Genomic DNA, 18,048 nt, shown 5'->3' with positions numbered 1-18,048 from the left:
AAAGAGGAATCACTAAATAAAATGCTCGTAAATCTAAAGGAATACTTGTCAGAAAAGTCCAAGTCTAGTAACTTTCATTTTCAAAAGATAAACAATATTAGATACTTGACAGCCTTTACAGCTTTCCTTCAAAAGAACAATCTCAATCACAGCCTTCTATTATTTGCTCGGCCAATATCTGTCGGCCACATTAAACTGCAAACCACTTCCAATTTCCCACTAGTAAAGTTTGAGACATTTTCTGTCATGTTTGTGTCCCTCTGCCAGAGAGCTGAAGTTAAAAATCCAGAGTTGAAGTCCCTTTTGAATCACTTGCCTCACTGTGGGACAAAATTTTCAAACCTCTCCAATAATCCTCTGCCAAAAGCACAAGCTCGGATATATCACATCAGTGAGGGTGGGTGGGAGATAACCGGTTACTGTAATAGTTTGGATCGGAAGCTAAAAGGGCTGCCTTGCACGCTGTAAAATGTTCCAAAGGTGTTACTGAAGTTGAGTTTTGATGGCAGTGAATCCAGTGTAGGAAGTGCCAATGAAATGTGAAAAATTCCTCTCAAACGGAAGCTGAAAAAGAGAGCTAAAACTATGAAAAGCTACTCTGAGAAATAACTAATACTGAAAGAAAAAAACTCAAATGTGACTATGAGCAGATTGAAAACATATTTGCTGTTTGAATACAGTATAACTACCTGAATATATTGGTTTTTTTTAGTAGAACGAAATGTAAATAATTATTAATTTAATTATAGTTTATAATTTAAATAAAGAAAAGAGACATTTTGAACTAAATACAAAATGGTGCAGCTATCAGAACTCAAGTGTACTTTAAGTACAAGGCAAGTACATACTGTACTGCGGGTGGCTTTACAAGTGTACTGATCTTCATCAGACAAAGTAACCACATGTCCAAACATCCATATCAACTACCACTTCCCCCTAACCCATAATGCTGCACCACCTGCAATATGAAACCAAGTGATCAACTGATAACAGACTATTCAGCTGCATTTAACACCAGCAATACACACAAGTTCACAGGGTGACTGTTTCTTCATTTAAAAATGCTTGAGGTAATGAAAAAAAGAAAATAAAAACATATATTATATGTACGTATTTATTTATTCTTCAAACAGTTGGAATAACTACAATTCCACTGGAGATCTGATGCATGCACAGTTGACTCTTGCTTACTTTAGATCACTATAAAAGCAATGGCAAAGTTTTAAATTAATTCATTTGTTTTCTCAACAAAACCAGCAAAATAGAAATCAGTCCTTGATTTTATATACAGTACAAACACACACACCGACCGTCTCACTTTGACTGTGGCATCCAGGAACATAGCACTTTGTGGATGTGGCGTTTCAGCTGACCTTGCTATGTTTAGAGCATAAATCCAAAAACACACAATAGTACACAATGGATATAAATGTGGACAGATACAAAGTGAACAAGTATTATGAATGAAATGTACAAGCATTACCATGAGACAACACTTACAAATTACACCCAACTAATTTTAATATGCTGAAAATAATTGGGCTGATTCTCAGTTACAGTCCATTTGCTGAGAATGGATATGAATTCTGGCTCATTTACATGTGAATCTCTGCTCAGCTGTACAAACAGAGCTGATCAGCACTTCTCTCATCCTAACACACTGTGTGTGCTGCTGTCATTTTCCCAAATAGATCCCAAATTCTGCCTTCAGTAAAAATGACCATAACAGAGCTGAATCATCTGAACTGCATTGGACATATTCTACCTCTGTGATGATCTTGGTAGATAAGCCTGGCATAATGGGGACATGTTTGAAAGTAGAATAAAACTTTGTTTATAACAGTGTCACACGACTTTCATTTCCTTCACACTTACGCACTTTTTATAACATGCTTTTACTCCCCCGATGGGCAACAACTGTTTGCCTCCACCTGATGCCAATCCACGTAGGCAGCCTTAAATGATTAGTAAATGTCCATCCTAGAAGCAACCCCTGCTATTAAAAGAGGAATTGAGAAGAGATACATTTGAATCATTCTCCAAAATGTAATACAGTAGGCAAGCTCAGTTTTACATTTTTAGTTTCAAGTTCACTAACCACAAACACCCAGCTTTCTTAACATTTGCTAAATATGACTGGTGACTAAATTGCTCACACATGTGAATGGGAGCACAGATATTTTTCTGTCTCTGCGTCAGCCCTCTGACTAGTGACCTCTCTTGGGTGTCCAACCATCTATTATCGTAACCACTTAGCTTGTTCAGGGTCACTGGAGCCTATCCTAGCTGTCATAGGGCAAGAGGCAGGGTACACCCTAGACACCAGTCTATCTCAGGGCCAACACAGAGAGACATAAACAGATATACAACCATTCTCAATTGCGGGCAAATTTGGAGACGCCAATTTACTTGTCTTTGGACTGTGGGAGAAAACTGGAGTACTTGTAGAAAACCCACTCAAGCAGGGCGAGAACATGCAAACTCCACACAGGCAAAAGCCGGCCTCGGGTTTAAACGGGAACCTATTAGCTGTGAGAAGTATTGCTAGAAGTATTGCTAGGTTATATGATGATGATTTAAAGAACTCCTAGTTGCAACTGTAATCACATTTTTAAGCCAGTGGTTTGACACTTATAGTATGACTTGTTTTATGAAAGTAGAATCATGTTGCACCATTGCTCCAGTTTATTCTCATATTTTCTTGACTTTAGTGGAAGCACTTCTGTATACGTATTCAGCCAGCTGTCATCACAGCTCTGTTGCATCTACTTGTAAAAGGGCATCTGTCAGTCTCCCTGTTGAGCTTCTTTAGTGCTGTGAATGAATCAAACTCTTCCAGCTCCTCCAAAAGTGGAGCTTTGTCACTCACAATGGTAGAAAGACGTAGGCATTATGCTCTAAGATGGCAGCCTGCGATTTGAGTCAATTATCATATTCAGTTTTGAACTCCGTATAAGCAGTTTTCAAGAAGAACTGAAAGACCTAGAATTCCAAATGGATGAAGTATAGTACGATACTTTACTGAAGATGAACTAAACCTAAGCAAAACATGATGCAAAGAACCTCAAAAAACAAAAGTAAAACCAACCATAAAGAACTAGATCACCACTGCAAAAGGGAAGGGAAGTGCTGCCTGAAATTAGAACATATCTTAATAAGACATATATCATGTTTAATGGATAAAATGACCTAGATGTCTTTACCCCCAGCGTGGTGCAGGGAACTAGACTGGTTTTACAATACAGTGTGTAGATAAATTAGAGCATAATCTGGCATTGTCACCCGATTCCCAAAGGAACTGTATGCATGCTTCCTCTGTGTCTCAGATATGTGTAATTACTTCACCTCAACACTGACCTTATCTGCTGATATAAGCTCCTGCCCCTTTCTGATAAGACACAACTACTGTAGCTGCAGATATATTCCAGGAAAAAAAACGGGAGATGGAGAGGCACAGATATGTAAGCACGCTTCTATAAGTACAGTATGTGTGTGTCCCCTGGGTCTCCTTGGCGTAGGGAGCTCCTCCCCTGTTCTCCCCTTCCTCACTGCCACCAGGGGCCTGAGCTGGAGTGTCTGCCTACAGAGGGGTGGTTTGGACCCTGCCGAGCTCGACACAGGGAGGCTACGATAATGACACACTCTATCACACCTGACAAACGTCTACATCAGACTAACAGTCTCCAATCTGCTCATTCAAACAAAGTCAACAGCTTGAGCAACTTGGGCTTTTTTAATTATTATATTTAAGCACATCATATTATTTTTATTATTTTCTATCCTAGTTTTGAGAAACCTTCAGATGTAGCTTTCTTTATAAAGTGCAGATCTGTCTATTGTGTATAATATCAATTGAAGGCAAACAGCCCTTAAAGATATCAGACAAAACAGAAATATTATTGACGTAGCAGGAGGAAAAAAAATCATCCAGCTCATTAGCCCAAGATTTATTCACATCCTGATTAACAGTTGACGAGTTCACACAGTAAGTCAATTCCATGTGATAAAATGATGGGAAATAATTGTTGCATGAAACACCGACTCAAAATTCAGTTGAAAATAGAGGTTTGTCTGCACAGCCTAACTCACATAAGAAGCACATTACAGAAAATCAATTTGAAAAAAAGACTTTACCACCACCATTCATTGACATTTAGAATTTTCCTTCATTAGGCTGCCTAGGGCAAGAGGAGTAATTACTCGGAGAGGCCTGCATGAGCTGCTGCACTGGAACCGCAGCCACCCATTGATCTAAATGTGGGTTATTCTGTTGGATCCCCATTGATTAGACACCCAAGGGCCACATATAATTTCCTCTGTGCTTTCACTGAGGTCTGTGTACTGTGCCGCTGTGACAATGTAACCTCACGGTCAAACAAAAGAGCTTTCAAGTCAGAGTTACCAACTGTATCCTGACAAGGACAAGGGCAAAGGTATCAAGGTTATATCATGTGGCATTATTAACATGATTTAGCCCATTATAATTCTTTGCACGGCACCTTCCTCTTAGACAGTGCGTCAATGATCAGGTAATGAAGTAATGGATGCTTGCTGCTCTGTTGAGCAGCACTAGCACTGCCCTTCACAGGAAATTAACACGTTAGACCTGAATTGCTCATCTGGACTAACATTTCTAGTTCGTCATGCATATCTTAACTATGGCTTAAACCTGGCCATGCATATCACTACATCTTACAGCATATATACATACATTAAAACAATAAAACATACAGCGAAGAACAATGCTCTACAGCACATGACATGAGACCAAGAGAAGTTGATGAACAGAAAGCAAAGGCGTTTGTAGATGAAATTTTGCTTTAATGCAGCTGCATCTTAAATTTAGAGTTCTAGTGCAAACTATCAGCCTTGTCATAATGATAGTATTGGTCAGGCTGAAAAACTGCTAAGCAGTTAAGGCAAAAAAAAAAGGAATATACCTTCCACCTCACTAGTTTCTTTAATGAGCATAGCACAATGTCATTTTCTGGCTGCTGGACACAAAAGCCATATAAGTTGTATCATTATGACATCTTTAAGGTGGAGTGCTCCTAATGTCTTCCCTCCCTTTATTAGCCAAGTGTGTAATGAAACAGGCAATATTTTATATTACTGCATGCTCTGTATACATGATCGTAAAACTGACTGCTTGGAAAACAGGTCTGACATCATCAGCGCTAACGTCAACATACTGTTGATCAGTGTGTAATTCAGACGGGATGCTGTGCAAAATCTAAATTTAAAGGCAATTTAAGAATGCAATAATTTGATAATTATTTGAAACATACAGTATTTTTGATTGTAAATACTAGTAGTAGTTGAAGACATAAATGGTGAAACAGAGAAATTAGTTTTTTGAAGTAACATGTTTTCTTAAACAAAATTGTGTTAAAATTATTTCTGAATCCAAAAAAATGTGGATGTTCACTTGCTCTGCATTTAAACCTGTATTTAAGTACTGCTGAAATGATGAATTGATTTAATGATAAGTTTAGGCACAGAAAATAAATTAAAACAGTTTAGTAAATTGTAATTTTTCAAGCAAAATGTCAAGCATTCTCTGGTTTCAGGTTGTCTTAGACAAGACTTTTTGGCTTTTTGTCACTGTTTTGCATAATTTCAAATTGGGTTTTCTTTGATAACGGACTGTTGGTTGCATAAAATAAGAAACTTGATCATTTTTAACTTTTAACATAACCTGTTCCCAGTTCGTGCCAGTTTTTCAATATTTTAGAAGGCTCAGTCTTGCAGCCATTAACACTGATAGTCAGCTGTTTTGAAGACTTAATAAGGACACCATTCAACACAGCCACCATGAGACAGAAAAGGGATGAAAAGCGGCAACAGGGAGAGCTAAAACATTTAAAAGAGATTTTTAAAGCAAGTCTTCACCCAATAAATGACACACAAACAGCTGTGATGCGTCGGAAATGTGACCAGACCTACAATGCACAGTGGTGAGCTGGAGCTATGAATTAAAAAAGAAGAGAAAAAACAAAAAAGAAAAACACATTGGCTGGTGGCAATTTATTTGTAATGAATCCAATAACAGAATAACAGACCCTCTATCATTCAACCATAAAAGCATCTCATTAAGCCCATAACTAGATCTTAAACATTGATGTGCTTGTATGATTTAAGAGCCAAACGAGATGAATAATGTAGATCAGGCTACATTATTAGCCAAGCATCTGGTTAATTCAGGCCACATAAAGGCCACTTCATTGCCATGTCCTCATGCTGTTCCAGCATCTGCTCTTTTAACTGTGGCTGAACCAAATATCCAGTGGCCTAATGCCATCATTATACAACAGGTAGCTTTAAACAAGCAGTTTGATTGGTTCAAGATAATAGCAAACAGTGCTGATAACACATGATTAAGAGGAACTGGTACAATTTTCTAGTGCAAATTCAAATAATAGGGCATTATATTTAGAACTGCAAAAGAAAGAAATCTGCTGTGTTAGTGGTCGGGGTACAGGATCTGCATACCTTTTTTTTGTCCAAAAGACTGCATTACTGTACCCTGATGAGCTACATCCACACACATCTTGTCACCAATCCATGCATTATCTGTGACCCCTTCTACTGTTTAGGTTCCTGGGGTGCTGGTTGTGGAGGGAAAAAGGAGGGGTACACCCTGGATAGGTCTCCAGTCTATCTCAGGGCCAACACACAGAGACAAAAATTCACTCTCACATTCACACCTACAGGGAATTTAGAGACACTAATTAACCTAACGTGCATGTTTTTGAACTGTGAGGTGCCTAAAGGAAACTCACAGAAGCACTGTTAGAACATGCAAACTTCACACAGAAAGGCCACTGTCAGTTGGGGACATGAACCCGCAGCCTTCTATCTATCCTCTATCCCCAGCCATCATCAATTATCATGTTTTGGACCAAGTGCATACACTTTGAAGGAGTTTAAAAGGCTTAAATGTCTATCTCTACAATGTTTTGTATGCTTTTCCTATGTCAGTTCAACAACATAAATCTCCAGCAGACTGTGTGAGAACTCCAGTGCTCTTACACAGACCACTCAAACATTCATGTGTCCGACTCACAAAGCCTAAAGCTAACACAGCTTTATATACAGTATTACTACAGTAATACAACTTACTATTTATTATTTACAGTACACACATATGTAGCTACACCTAATAATTCATAAGTCAGAATGTGGTTGATAAGCTGCAGGATTTCACCTTTAAAACTGTTAGCAACAGCATTTACCTCCTTCATATACAAAGGTTTAACCAACAATAGGAATTCAGCTCCAACTTTTACATCAGAGTGAAAAAGGACAAGATGTTTGAGGAAATTCAGTTTGTCAAGAATTTATAAATTATAATAATAAAACAACCACAGCTTGGTTTCTAAAGTGGAAATGTGTGACTGCTTAAAGTGACTGTAGTAATAATATTGCAAATCTAATGAGGTAATGCGTTATGTTACAGCATTATTATGAAAAGTAATATATAATGCACAAGGCATTAATTCAGTGAGGCGAAGACCCATAATTTGGAACATGACAAAAAAGACCACTCATTTCATGGCATGACATCAGCTTCTCATTCTCTATTTGTAATTGTTTGTCCAATCTGTGCAGGTTTTACTTGCATTTCATTTTATGCTCACAGCCAAACACACACCTCACAGCACAGCGCAGATCTGTGTACATGAAAAACTTAGGAAAAAGGGGGTAGGCAGAAACTTTCACACTGGACCCAGCAGTTCTCTTGCTTTTTTTCTTAATCCTAAACACATTGCAGTTACTTAGTTTTACCTACACGCTAACCGTGCACTTGTCATAACTAAATACAGCATAGGCCTAAAGGTTTTTAAAGTACAACCTAAAGGTAGATGGTTACAATGACACTGTACAACATGTTGGCAATCAGGCAATATGATTCTAACCATGTTACCTAATGTGGTTTAGCATGTTACAGAAAGAACACCTGAGGCAGATGAGAATGCCATTAGTTTAGCTGGTATCGAGTCATAAAAACTGTGACATGCTGGTCAAATAAAATTTCCACCTAACAATGGCATTATAAAGAAACTGAAGAGACAACCAAAACTGAGACTGTTCAAAGGGTCAACGATGACAGTGCAGTAGATCATCTGGACACCATGATCTTGTATTTTAATACATTTTTTATATATCTGATACTTGTTGAGATACTTCCGACCTGGCAGCTCATTCACAGGCCAACACCGTCGCACTCTCTAGAGACATCCCATTGGCAAGGCTCAAAACCACCTTAACACCATCTGTGTAGCACGCCCTCTGCGTCCTTCACATTGATACCTGAGTTGTCTCTAATGTGTGCCCATAATGGCTTTATCAGAAACCAGAGCAAAATAGGCAGCAGGTCTTCAAGGTTTGTATGAGGTTTTCACACAATTTATACACTAGAATAAGCTGTAAATCTGTAAATGAGGATGTGAATGTTGAGTTATTTAGCTTATCCATACGTAAAGTGTGTCACAGAGTGTAAAGGCAGTTTCTATGAAACCAGTGCTGTTTCAAACAAAATCCTCCAGCAGAGAGAAAACAACAGCAAACACAAAAAATGCAGTAATATTCCCTTATCTTAATTGCTTAAACATAAACGAGCTGTAGCCTCAGAAACATCCGACTGAAGCCAAAAAACAAAGGTTTGTGTGTCTGTTCTCTATAAATTACTTGCTGGAAAATTTTAAAAACTTCAGAGCAATATGGATCCTATTGTGACAGTTTTCAACAAACTCCCAGGTAGTCGACCCAGTCGAGCCTTATCCAACACTTCCTCCTGTGCCACTAAAAGCCAGCATGTTCCCTAAATAGCCATATACTTTGGAAAAGGATTAAACTACAGATTTTCAATATTTTTCAGCCTCATTAAAAATGTTAAAAGGAGCCACTTAAAACTTGTTTTGTGGTCTCACATCAATTCTGGACAGAGGCGGCCCTGTGCTTTCCAACACCAACTAGCTGTATTATTGATGTTGGGAGTTTGTTGATTGTATGCAAGTTATGGTTGGTTTGTTTAATCTAGTGGGTTAAACAAATACAACTCAAGTCACTATACCTCAGTTTTATTAAAAAGTTTCATTCAGAACAGGCAAGTAATTTGGCATTCATTATATTTTTGACATATCCCATCTATAAAGTTACCAGGAAAGTAAACACAAATCCAAACCAAGAAAGAAAAATTTAACTTAAATGTAAAAAAATTACAAACTAATAAAAATGCCTACCTTAAAGTGCAAAACAAATTACCAATAATTGCTTAACTTTAACTTAAACATTTTCTTGCAATTAGAAAGTGAGTTACGTTGCTGTTCTCCTAAATTAATAAGTGGATGGCAATGGATTCGGCGTGATTCTGCTATGTGTTGCAAAGCACACACTCTCTGCAGCCACACTGCCACTATCTAACAGACTCTTGAGATCTTCCTCCCTGTAGCACCTGGCACAACGCATGACATAAAACATCTTCTTTCCTCCTAATGTCTTCTCCTAGCTAATATACTTTGGACAAAAGTGTCTGTCAAGTGACTAAATGTAAAATACATATTTAATTAGTATATTAAAATGTTTGCTAAGGGCATTTGACATGCCCGTTGTGCTAAACAGTCTGATTTTAATGATCCTGTCACTTTTCATCCAGCGTTATTCTTAGGGAAAACTTCATGTAATCTAAACTGCTATCAAGACATTGAATAGAGCAGAATTCATATTATGTTGCCAATCTGTTAAATATTTCCATACAGTGGATGCTAGTGCAGCTTTAGATTTTTATTCTAGAAGAAAAACTAATTCCTGCACACAGTCCACTGAGAGAGTGAGAACTAGCAGGCAGAGAGCAAAGAAAGTGAACAGGCGGTTGAGTTGGTACTAAGAGGCGTTTGCTTTTGTTTGGAGCCCATTTCTGAGCTTCACCCCAAAGGAACGAGCCAAAAAGTGGAAACCAGTTATTTTCAACTCGACCCTGCTTGGAGGTTGACTTTCATATTACATCTAAAGATCACACATGTAGCAGAGCCTTGACTAAACTGAGTGCCAAATGGGGGGCAGAGCTAGAGAGGTAAAGGAGCTGGCAGCGGGAAGTAAACAGTGTTGGGAGCAGCAAAGACCCTCTGGAAAACACTAGTCTGAGCATGAAATGACCTTCGAGTGGGGGTCAACTGCATCCTAGGTGACAGCCACAGCCAACATCATTACTGCGATTAGCTATTCAGGTCCAAAACAAAGAGCCATCTGAGTGTGCGAGGAGAGCATATGTACTGGGTGTCTGCCACTAATTCAATTAGGAAGATTTGGTTTATTGCAATTACATACTACAGTTATGTAGTATGACCTTGCACAGTTAATATCACAGTTAATATCACAGCAGGAAAAAAATGACCAACAGTACTCCAGTCAATTGTAATGAAATGCATTTAAAAATGTATTTTAGAAAGGTAGAAAACTGAAAATGTCATTGACTCTATAAGAGGAAACTCACAGTATCCATCTTATCACTTCACACATCTGAATGTAGTAACATTTTGTATTTCAATACATCATTATTTATAAATGCCTTCATTTTTCATCTAGACATGTGAGGGTTTCCCATAGAGGAGCAGGCAGTCGGAACAGTAGTTTTTGAGTAATAGTGATTTAGACTGAGTCCGAAAGAGTAGTAAAAAACAAGACTGGATGTATGGATAGTTATTTGACCCCAGACTTAAGGACAATCATACCACAATTTATAACAGCAAAGCTGAAATCACAATACAATCAGTGTGTTTGCTTGCAGAAAGTAAGTATATCCCTAACTTGTACAGTTTAAATTTGGTGAAGTTTGACACCCAAATTTATGCCACTGACAAACAACAAAATGACAATTCTGATGTGCGAGAAAATGGAGAGCCAATTTTCCAAAGTGAGGGGGAAATTTATCATTAGCTGGACTCCACCATCCAGGTGCCTGTTCCTTAGTGGCTAGAAGTCAGCAAACAGGATACAACCCCTGTACAAATACAGCCCCTTAAACTACTGAAGTCCCTTGTTACTTGGTTGGTGATTGACAACACAAGTAGACAAGATATCAAGCTTCAGGTATTACCTTTAAACATGCGTGAACTAATGTGAAATCTTTAGACTGACTGAGCATTCAGCCTTTGACTTTGATAATGACAGCTGCACATCACATTAACAAAACCAAACTATCACAAATAAGACTTTTGTCTGAATAAAAATACTAAGGTTCCAACCTGCGGAAACGCGTCAAATCAAGTCTTAAGTCTGTCAGAGCCAGTCTCAGATCATAACACCTCCTAAAGCACTGAGAAGAGTGTGGCTAAGGTGCACATTGTACCCTTAATGGAAAGGACCAGTATAATATTTTCAGGTTTGTAACATGTTAATGTTGTACTTCCAGAACATCAGAAATAACAAACTTACAATACTGAAGATGAAAAATCTTTTTTTAATTCACCACAACCTGTCAATAGTAATTTTTTTTTATGTCTGCATCATTTTATTAAGTATAGGTACAATTTGGTGCAAAATCGCTCCATCACTTTATTGTGGAGAACCTTTTCTCTTTACAAAGTTATAATGTTTCCTGACAGCCTTCATCACAGCTGAAGGCAACACTGCCTCACCGTGCTCCCTCAGCACATGTCTTTACCTCTATCATGCTGTCTTCCAATCGATCACAGACAAGGACAGATGAATCAGACATGAGGAAACTTCTATGTGCTCTCCAGTTTTTTGATCCACTTTAGATAAGTCCAAATCCTAACCTAAAGTAAAAGTGCCTCACTTGAACACCGTGACTCACATGCTATATGCATTCAGCCATAATGACTAAATCACTAATTGAAGCTGTTGCCCTGCATAAAGCCAGAGGATTCACTTTTTATAACAAACAGCATTAAAGACACAGACAGTAGAAAGGATATCTAAACTGACAGTCAAATAGGGCATAAAGAAACAATTGTGAAGTCATAGGTAACTGTGACAGAAACAATTTGTCTGTGTGAACATATTTTATATATTATACTCTAATGAATGTGTTGTATAATTAATTACAATCAAAACACTGCAGAAGTTAAAAATATGCTTTTATTAATTTACTGTTTTTTTTCTTGCGTGCTGTTTTTTTATCTAATTAACAATCGATCAAAACTATGCATGGAAAACATTTTCAGAGGAAAAATGCTAAAGCTAAAGCTAAAAATGCTAAAGTTGTCTGTAAAAAATAGAGGACTGAGGATAGTTTCTTTATTCCCAATTTTTGGAACACGTCAAATATAGATTGGAAACGCAAACCTCAAGGAAACATTTGATTTTTTGAATGATGATGGTGATGCTGGTGAGTAATGAGAGTCGAATTCAATTAGTGTGTCTGGAATTACGGTATTACTCAAAAGTTTTTCATTAGGGCAAAAGCCAACATTGGTGAGTAATTTATTAATTTCCCAGAATGACCTTTTGGTGACCTCCAAATAAGGGCAATATGTAGTTGTGGGACAGTTGAGTAAAGTTGTTACAGTTGAGAAAAAGGGCGTCATCTCCTTTGTTACCCAAAAGGCCTCCTAGCTATCACATCCTGCAATTTCTGTGGACTGTTTTTCCATCTTGAAAACTAACACCCATTACCTGAAAAACATGATTTTTTTTTACTGTCAAAACATCTTCTTCTTTCCATTGCATTGTGGCTGCTGGAAATACCTGGAGAATGAACCCACATGTCAAGACACAGGTTGCTCCATTATTTTTCATTTTATGCTGCTGCGCATTGTTGCTGTTTCTGCATTTTTGAGAATTAGGAGACAGAACTCCTATCAGTAATTATAATGTTAGAGCTATGCATCTCAATAAGCAGTTGCCCATTAAGCCCCAGAGTCAGACTCTATTTTTTAAGGGACAAACCCACCATTTTTTAAAATTCCTGCCAAAGTACATTCTCCTGGCTCTAACTTCTAATTGGTACCCCCACCAGCTTCATTCCTCCCCCAATAACTGTATTTCCTTTTCTGGCCACACCATTACCCACTCCTACTCTGTTAACAACCTAGGGGTCAAGTTTGATCCCCAGCTGTCATTCAAAACACATGTCCAACACCTCTGTAAAATTGCATGTTTGCATCTCAGAAACATAGCCAAACTCTGCCCCCCACTCCTTTGTCGCCTTCATGCTGGACTATTGCAGTCCACTCCTCATTGGGATCTCTGGCAGGAGCCTTCAAAAGCTCCAATACATTCAAAACAGTGCTGCCAGGATCCTTATGAGGGTGCGGAAATATGAGCACATCACATCTGGCTCCCCATCCACCTTCGCTCTGAATACCAACTCTGTCTACATACCCACCAGTGCATCCATGGGAATGCCCCACAGAATCTTAAAGAAATCCTCACTCCACAATCTACAAGACACCTTCGCTCCATCAATACTTATCACCTCTTCCCCTCCAAAACTAAACTCCACACAATGGGGGATTGAGCTTTCTCAGCAGCTGCTCCACGGCTCTGTAACGCCCTGCCTAAGAACCTGAGGGCACCACAGACTGTGGACTGTTTCCAAAAACAGTTAAAGGCTTTTCTGTTCAGAAAAGCATATTAAAGGTATCATTACCTTTTATATGTTATTTTACGTTATATATGTTTCTATGCCTTGCATGGTTTTTTTTATGTTCTATTCTTGCTTGTAATCTGCTTGTGTAGCACTTTGACATTTAGTGACAAATGTAAAGTGTTCTATAAATAAAATGTATTATTATTATTATTATTATTATTATTATTATTATTATAACTTCATATCTGTGCCAAGAGCTTATAGCTAAGTCACTACTTATTGAGGTACTTGCCTGCACTCTGACATGCACAAAATTATTTTGACACTGTGATTTTAGATTTTACCATAACCAAAATAAATTCTGAATATTTGTTAGTGTTTGTTGGTAAGGTTATGTACAGTAATAGTGTTTGGACAACTGAGGGGACCTCATTCTGAGATAAAGTTACCAGACAAGCCAGTTGGGCCAATTTCTGAAAAAGCATGAACACCAAAACACATTCTTGAAGAAAAAGAGGAAAAGTGAAATGTTGGTTTAGATTAAGAATTTGCTGCAGATTTGGCATTAGGTCTTATTGATTGGTAAGTCTGTAGCATTTGAGTGTTTGTCTGTTTGTTTGTTTTTTTACAGTTCAATGACTTAAACTATTAGTGTCTGAGAGAGTGTAGCAGAGCAGAGTGGATTGATTTCCGGTGTTACGTTGCTGCTAGATCAATTCCCAAGAGTTTCATATTGTTGCTTTAAATATGGGCCCAGAGAGCACAGTGTGTTTCTATGTACGCCACAGTTTGGGGGTGAAACAGGCATATACATGGCAAGATCTGTCAAGGCCAAATTGGCTATAGACAATAAAGACTGCGTCCCCTCACATTTATGGATGCCTAAAACCATTTAATGAGCCTTGAAATCAATGAAGTGCTGTTTAGTGTACAAATCAAATTGCTCTAAATTCCAAGGCTAATGGGTCTGCCAATTCACTTTGAATGGAATTTCCATCAATTACCAGCAGTGAGGTGGTGGAATAGGCAGGGATATGATTTTTCTTCTATTTTGTTTTTTTCTTCTGCAATGTTAGCAGCAAAGCCAGATTCAATTGCTGCTAAAGTTTTTCCAAGAACATCAACGGGAGAAAATACAATTGTATTTGTAATTATAGAAATTCATCAAACCTTAAAACATAATTTTGTGCGTGAAGAAATACAAAAGTCACAAAGTTTTAAAAATAGTTGCAAACTGAAAACAAAATCTGGCAACTGCCTTTCTTTGTAACTAATTTAAGTTCTGCCTCTTATAAAAACTGTCCTCACTTGTGTGATTTGTTATTCTGGACATCCTACTCACTACAGTGTTTAACTGCTGTTAAAAAGCTTCAAATTATAAACTTTCTCTCTGTAGAAATAGAACCTGTACATACGTTAAGGTTCAGCATCAAATGAAAAACAATGCGGTATAGTCTGGTTTAATGGGTTTTGGTTTCAACAAATAAGGTAGTGAAATGAATGGTAAATAAATGAATAAAACATTATATTTATATCCACTGATCTTCCCACTTCTTGCAAGTGGTTCTGTTAGATGGTTGAGCCAACAATTTAGAGGTCATTGCTATGTGGCCAGTGCCAAACTCTATAAACACTACGCAGTACAGTGTAGTCGCTATTGCTCTGCTGTACGTGCAACCATTTTTGACCACGCATACAAAACTATTTTACACGATAGCTGCAGAGTCGGTGAAAGGGATCAGTGAAAATCTTGTTTTTGAGCTGAGGTTGCAGTAAAGTCAGTTTGAAAGTTGATTTGATGCAAGGTGGTGTCATTCAGTGTAAATAACAGTTAAGCTTATTATCAACCTTCAGTGTCATACTAATCACAGCCACCACCAAAAAAAAAAAAAAAAAAAAAGGCCCTCAAGCTATTTACTGCAATTATTAATTAACTCTTAATTAAGTAGCTCTCACCCAATGAACTCTAAGTAAGCAACACATTTTAATTTTATTACTATTTCTTGTTTTGACTCTCTCTTTTTAATAACACTTCAATGCCTCCTTTCATCTTCAGTGCATTTTTGTCTGACAGATAGCCACCACAGCGTTAATTAATTGACAAACCACCAGCCTGATGGGAATAACAGGCGTCTGGGAAGAATCAATACTCCCAACACAATCCTCCTGTGCATCATACAGCTTTTCATCCGCAGGAGGTGACAGAGCATTACCTCTTCTCAAATTTGCACTGCTTGTTCACAGTGTGTCTGTCTGGCAACTGCATTAAGAAAAGGACAAGTGATGTCTTCCTGGCTCTCAGGAGGGAGGGTGAGGACTGAGAAGGACTGTCACAGCTGAAGTGCATGTTTATAGATCAGCTTTGACTGAGTGCTCCTTTAGAAAAGGGCCTTCACTGCATAATCGATTAGGTGATTATATCATTGTTACCGTCCACTTCATCACTGAACAGTGTAAGCTGAGCACACATCCTCCAGGCTATACCAAGCCTTTCTCTTACACTTTGACAGTGTGTGTGTATGTATTAATTTGCCCTTGGTTGTTTCATTGTCAGCACTGTTAACAACCTGTCATCCACACTGAGACAGTAGTGAACAAATATTTACCTTGATAAACAGAGACAGCTCATTAGATGTGTCACTGTAAAGGTGCATGGTAAAAATAAATCAGCACAGTCACTTGGAACAAAGATATCAAGATGCTTTGTGAGTGTGTTACCTGTTACAGTCCACGTGCAGCAGGAGGTGGGAGGCGCTGATGGTGAGGGCGATCTTGTGCCACTGGCCATCGGCAAGGCGGTAAGGGAAGGACTCGGAGCGTGGCTTGCCTTTGAAGCGGTAGTGGTAGCGGATTTCTTCTCTCACCCCACTGCTCTCCAATTCAAAGTAACTACACGGGAAGAGAGACGGTCAGAGGTTCAGAGATGTTTACTTTCCTAGACGAGGCATAAAAACTCTTGGAACACAAGGCTAAAGCATTATGTGTACAAGGTCCTTTACAAAGCAGGTTAGTGAATATTTTTTAGAGACAGACAAATGAAGTTTGTAATGCAGCATTCAGAATATTTCTGCACTATTGCTGAAACTTTTAGCCAGTTTATTCAGCCAGACATCCACATCTAAGACCTAAGTATATTCTCACACTCTAAACTAAATAATTATTCAAATAAAAACCAACAATAAAAACATTTATTTCCCCTAACAAAGATTTTACTAATGATTTGTTTTAAATTTGGCCTTCAGTGAATAATTAATATACAACACAAGTAAATGTCTAAAGCCCTTACAGTCTATAAATGTTCTAAAGAGAACCCACATATGAGTGTACTCATCTATCCTAACAAAAAAGTGAGACATTTATTTAGCTCTTAGGTCATTTCTTTCTTTTACGTCAATCTAAAGTTAGACTAAAATATTTCTTCTGTGCAAAGTCAAAAGGAGAAAGTAGCATTGAGACTTTCTCCTCTAAGATATTCAAAATGGAAATGGTTCCTATTAGGGACACAATACATAAATAAAACATGAATCTGCCAATTAGAATTTGATATTTCTTATGTAAAAATTTTAAACTCACAGTTTTAGTAGAGGAAATCAGTACCACCATCTATGAAGCACCTACCAAAAATAGTTAATCTAGGACCAAAAGTATTCTTATCTCCGCGTAGTACATAAACCTTAATGTAGCTTTCTACTCTTACTTTCAAGAAGTAGGACTGAGCATGTGACTTTAGTTTTTCGATTGGGGTGTGTGTGCATTGAAAACATTTGTCCACTATCATGTAGTTTACACCCACAGACACACGTGTGCTAAAGCTGTGAAATCATCTTCAATGCTATGAGTACTTTTTTTAAAAGTTGTTATTTTTATAAGCCTTGTTGCTGATGGTTCCAACAACACCAGACTAGCAATCTATATAAGTGTAGCTTGTTTTGACGATTTAGTTCTGTGTAGTGTAGTCTGTTTTATGTTACAGATCGTGTGCATCATGCTCAAGATCCTAAAACTAGTACCATATTTTATTTTTTGGCCAGTTAGGAGCGCCTTCTTCCACTAAGATTTACTTTAGAACTTTAGTTCCCTAAAGTCATTCATATAACACTATAACTTTTTATTTATTTTTTTTTTAACATTCTTATAAATACTTTTTAAGACAACAAAATTAAAAACCATTTTGCCTTAGAGACAATCACTGTAGCTTTGATCTGAAAGAACCAAAAGACATGTCAGCGGATAACAGTGATTTTCTGATTTTGACTATCATCATCTTTGACTAGACTATCATCTTAACCATCATCCCTTGAATACACATATTGTTATTTCATCAACCAGCTGACAAACAGTAGAAATATGAGTACACAGGAAAGGCAGGAAGTGGATGCTCTAAAAAAACAGCTAGAGAGTTATATCACTGTACGCTTTGTGTAAAAACATCCCTGTTTGTTTAACCTAATGGAAAAAAGAAACGTCTTTCCAAGTTACAACCACTTTGTTGT

General features: G+C 37.7%; 1 protein-coding gene across 3 annotated transcripts in view; it reads right to left on the bottom strand.

The window, feature by feature from the left end:
* Positions 1–18,048, bottom strand: part of LOC137116597 (protein kinase C-binding protein NELL1-like) — a 206,590-nt gene that overhangs the window by 152,815 nt on the left and 35,727 nt on the right. For all 3 annotated transcript variants that reach the window (XM_067495587.1, XM_067495590.1, XM_067495589.1), the window contains exon 4: positions 16,274–16,444. In XM_067495587.1, coding sequence (XP_067351688.1) covers positions 16,274–16,444 — 171 coding nt within the window. The remainder of the gene's footprint in view (positions 1–16,273; positions 16,445–18,048) is intronic.

Source organism: Channa argus, chromosome 2, assembly GCF_033026475.1.
Source record: "Channa argus isolate prfri chromosome 2, Channa argus male v1.0, whole genome shotgun sequence".
NCBI lineage: Eukaryota > Metazoa > Chordata > Actinopteri > Anabantiformes > Channidae > Channa > Channa argus.
This window is presented reverse-complemented; position numbering and strand designations above follow the sequence as displayed.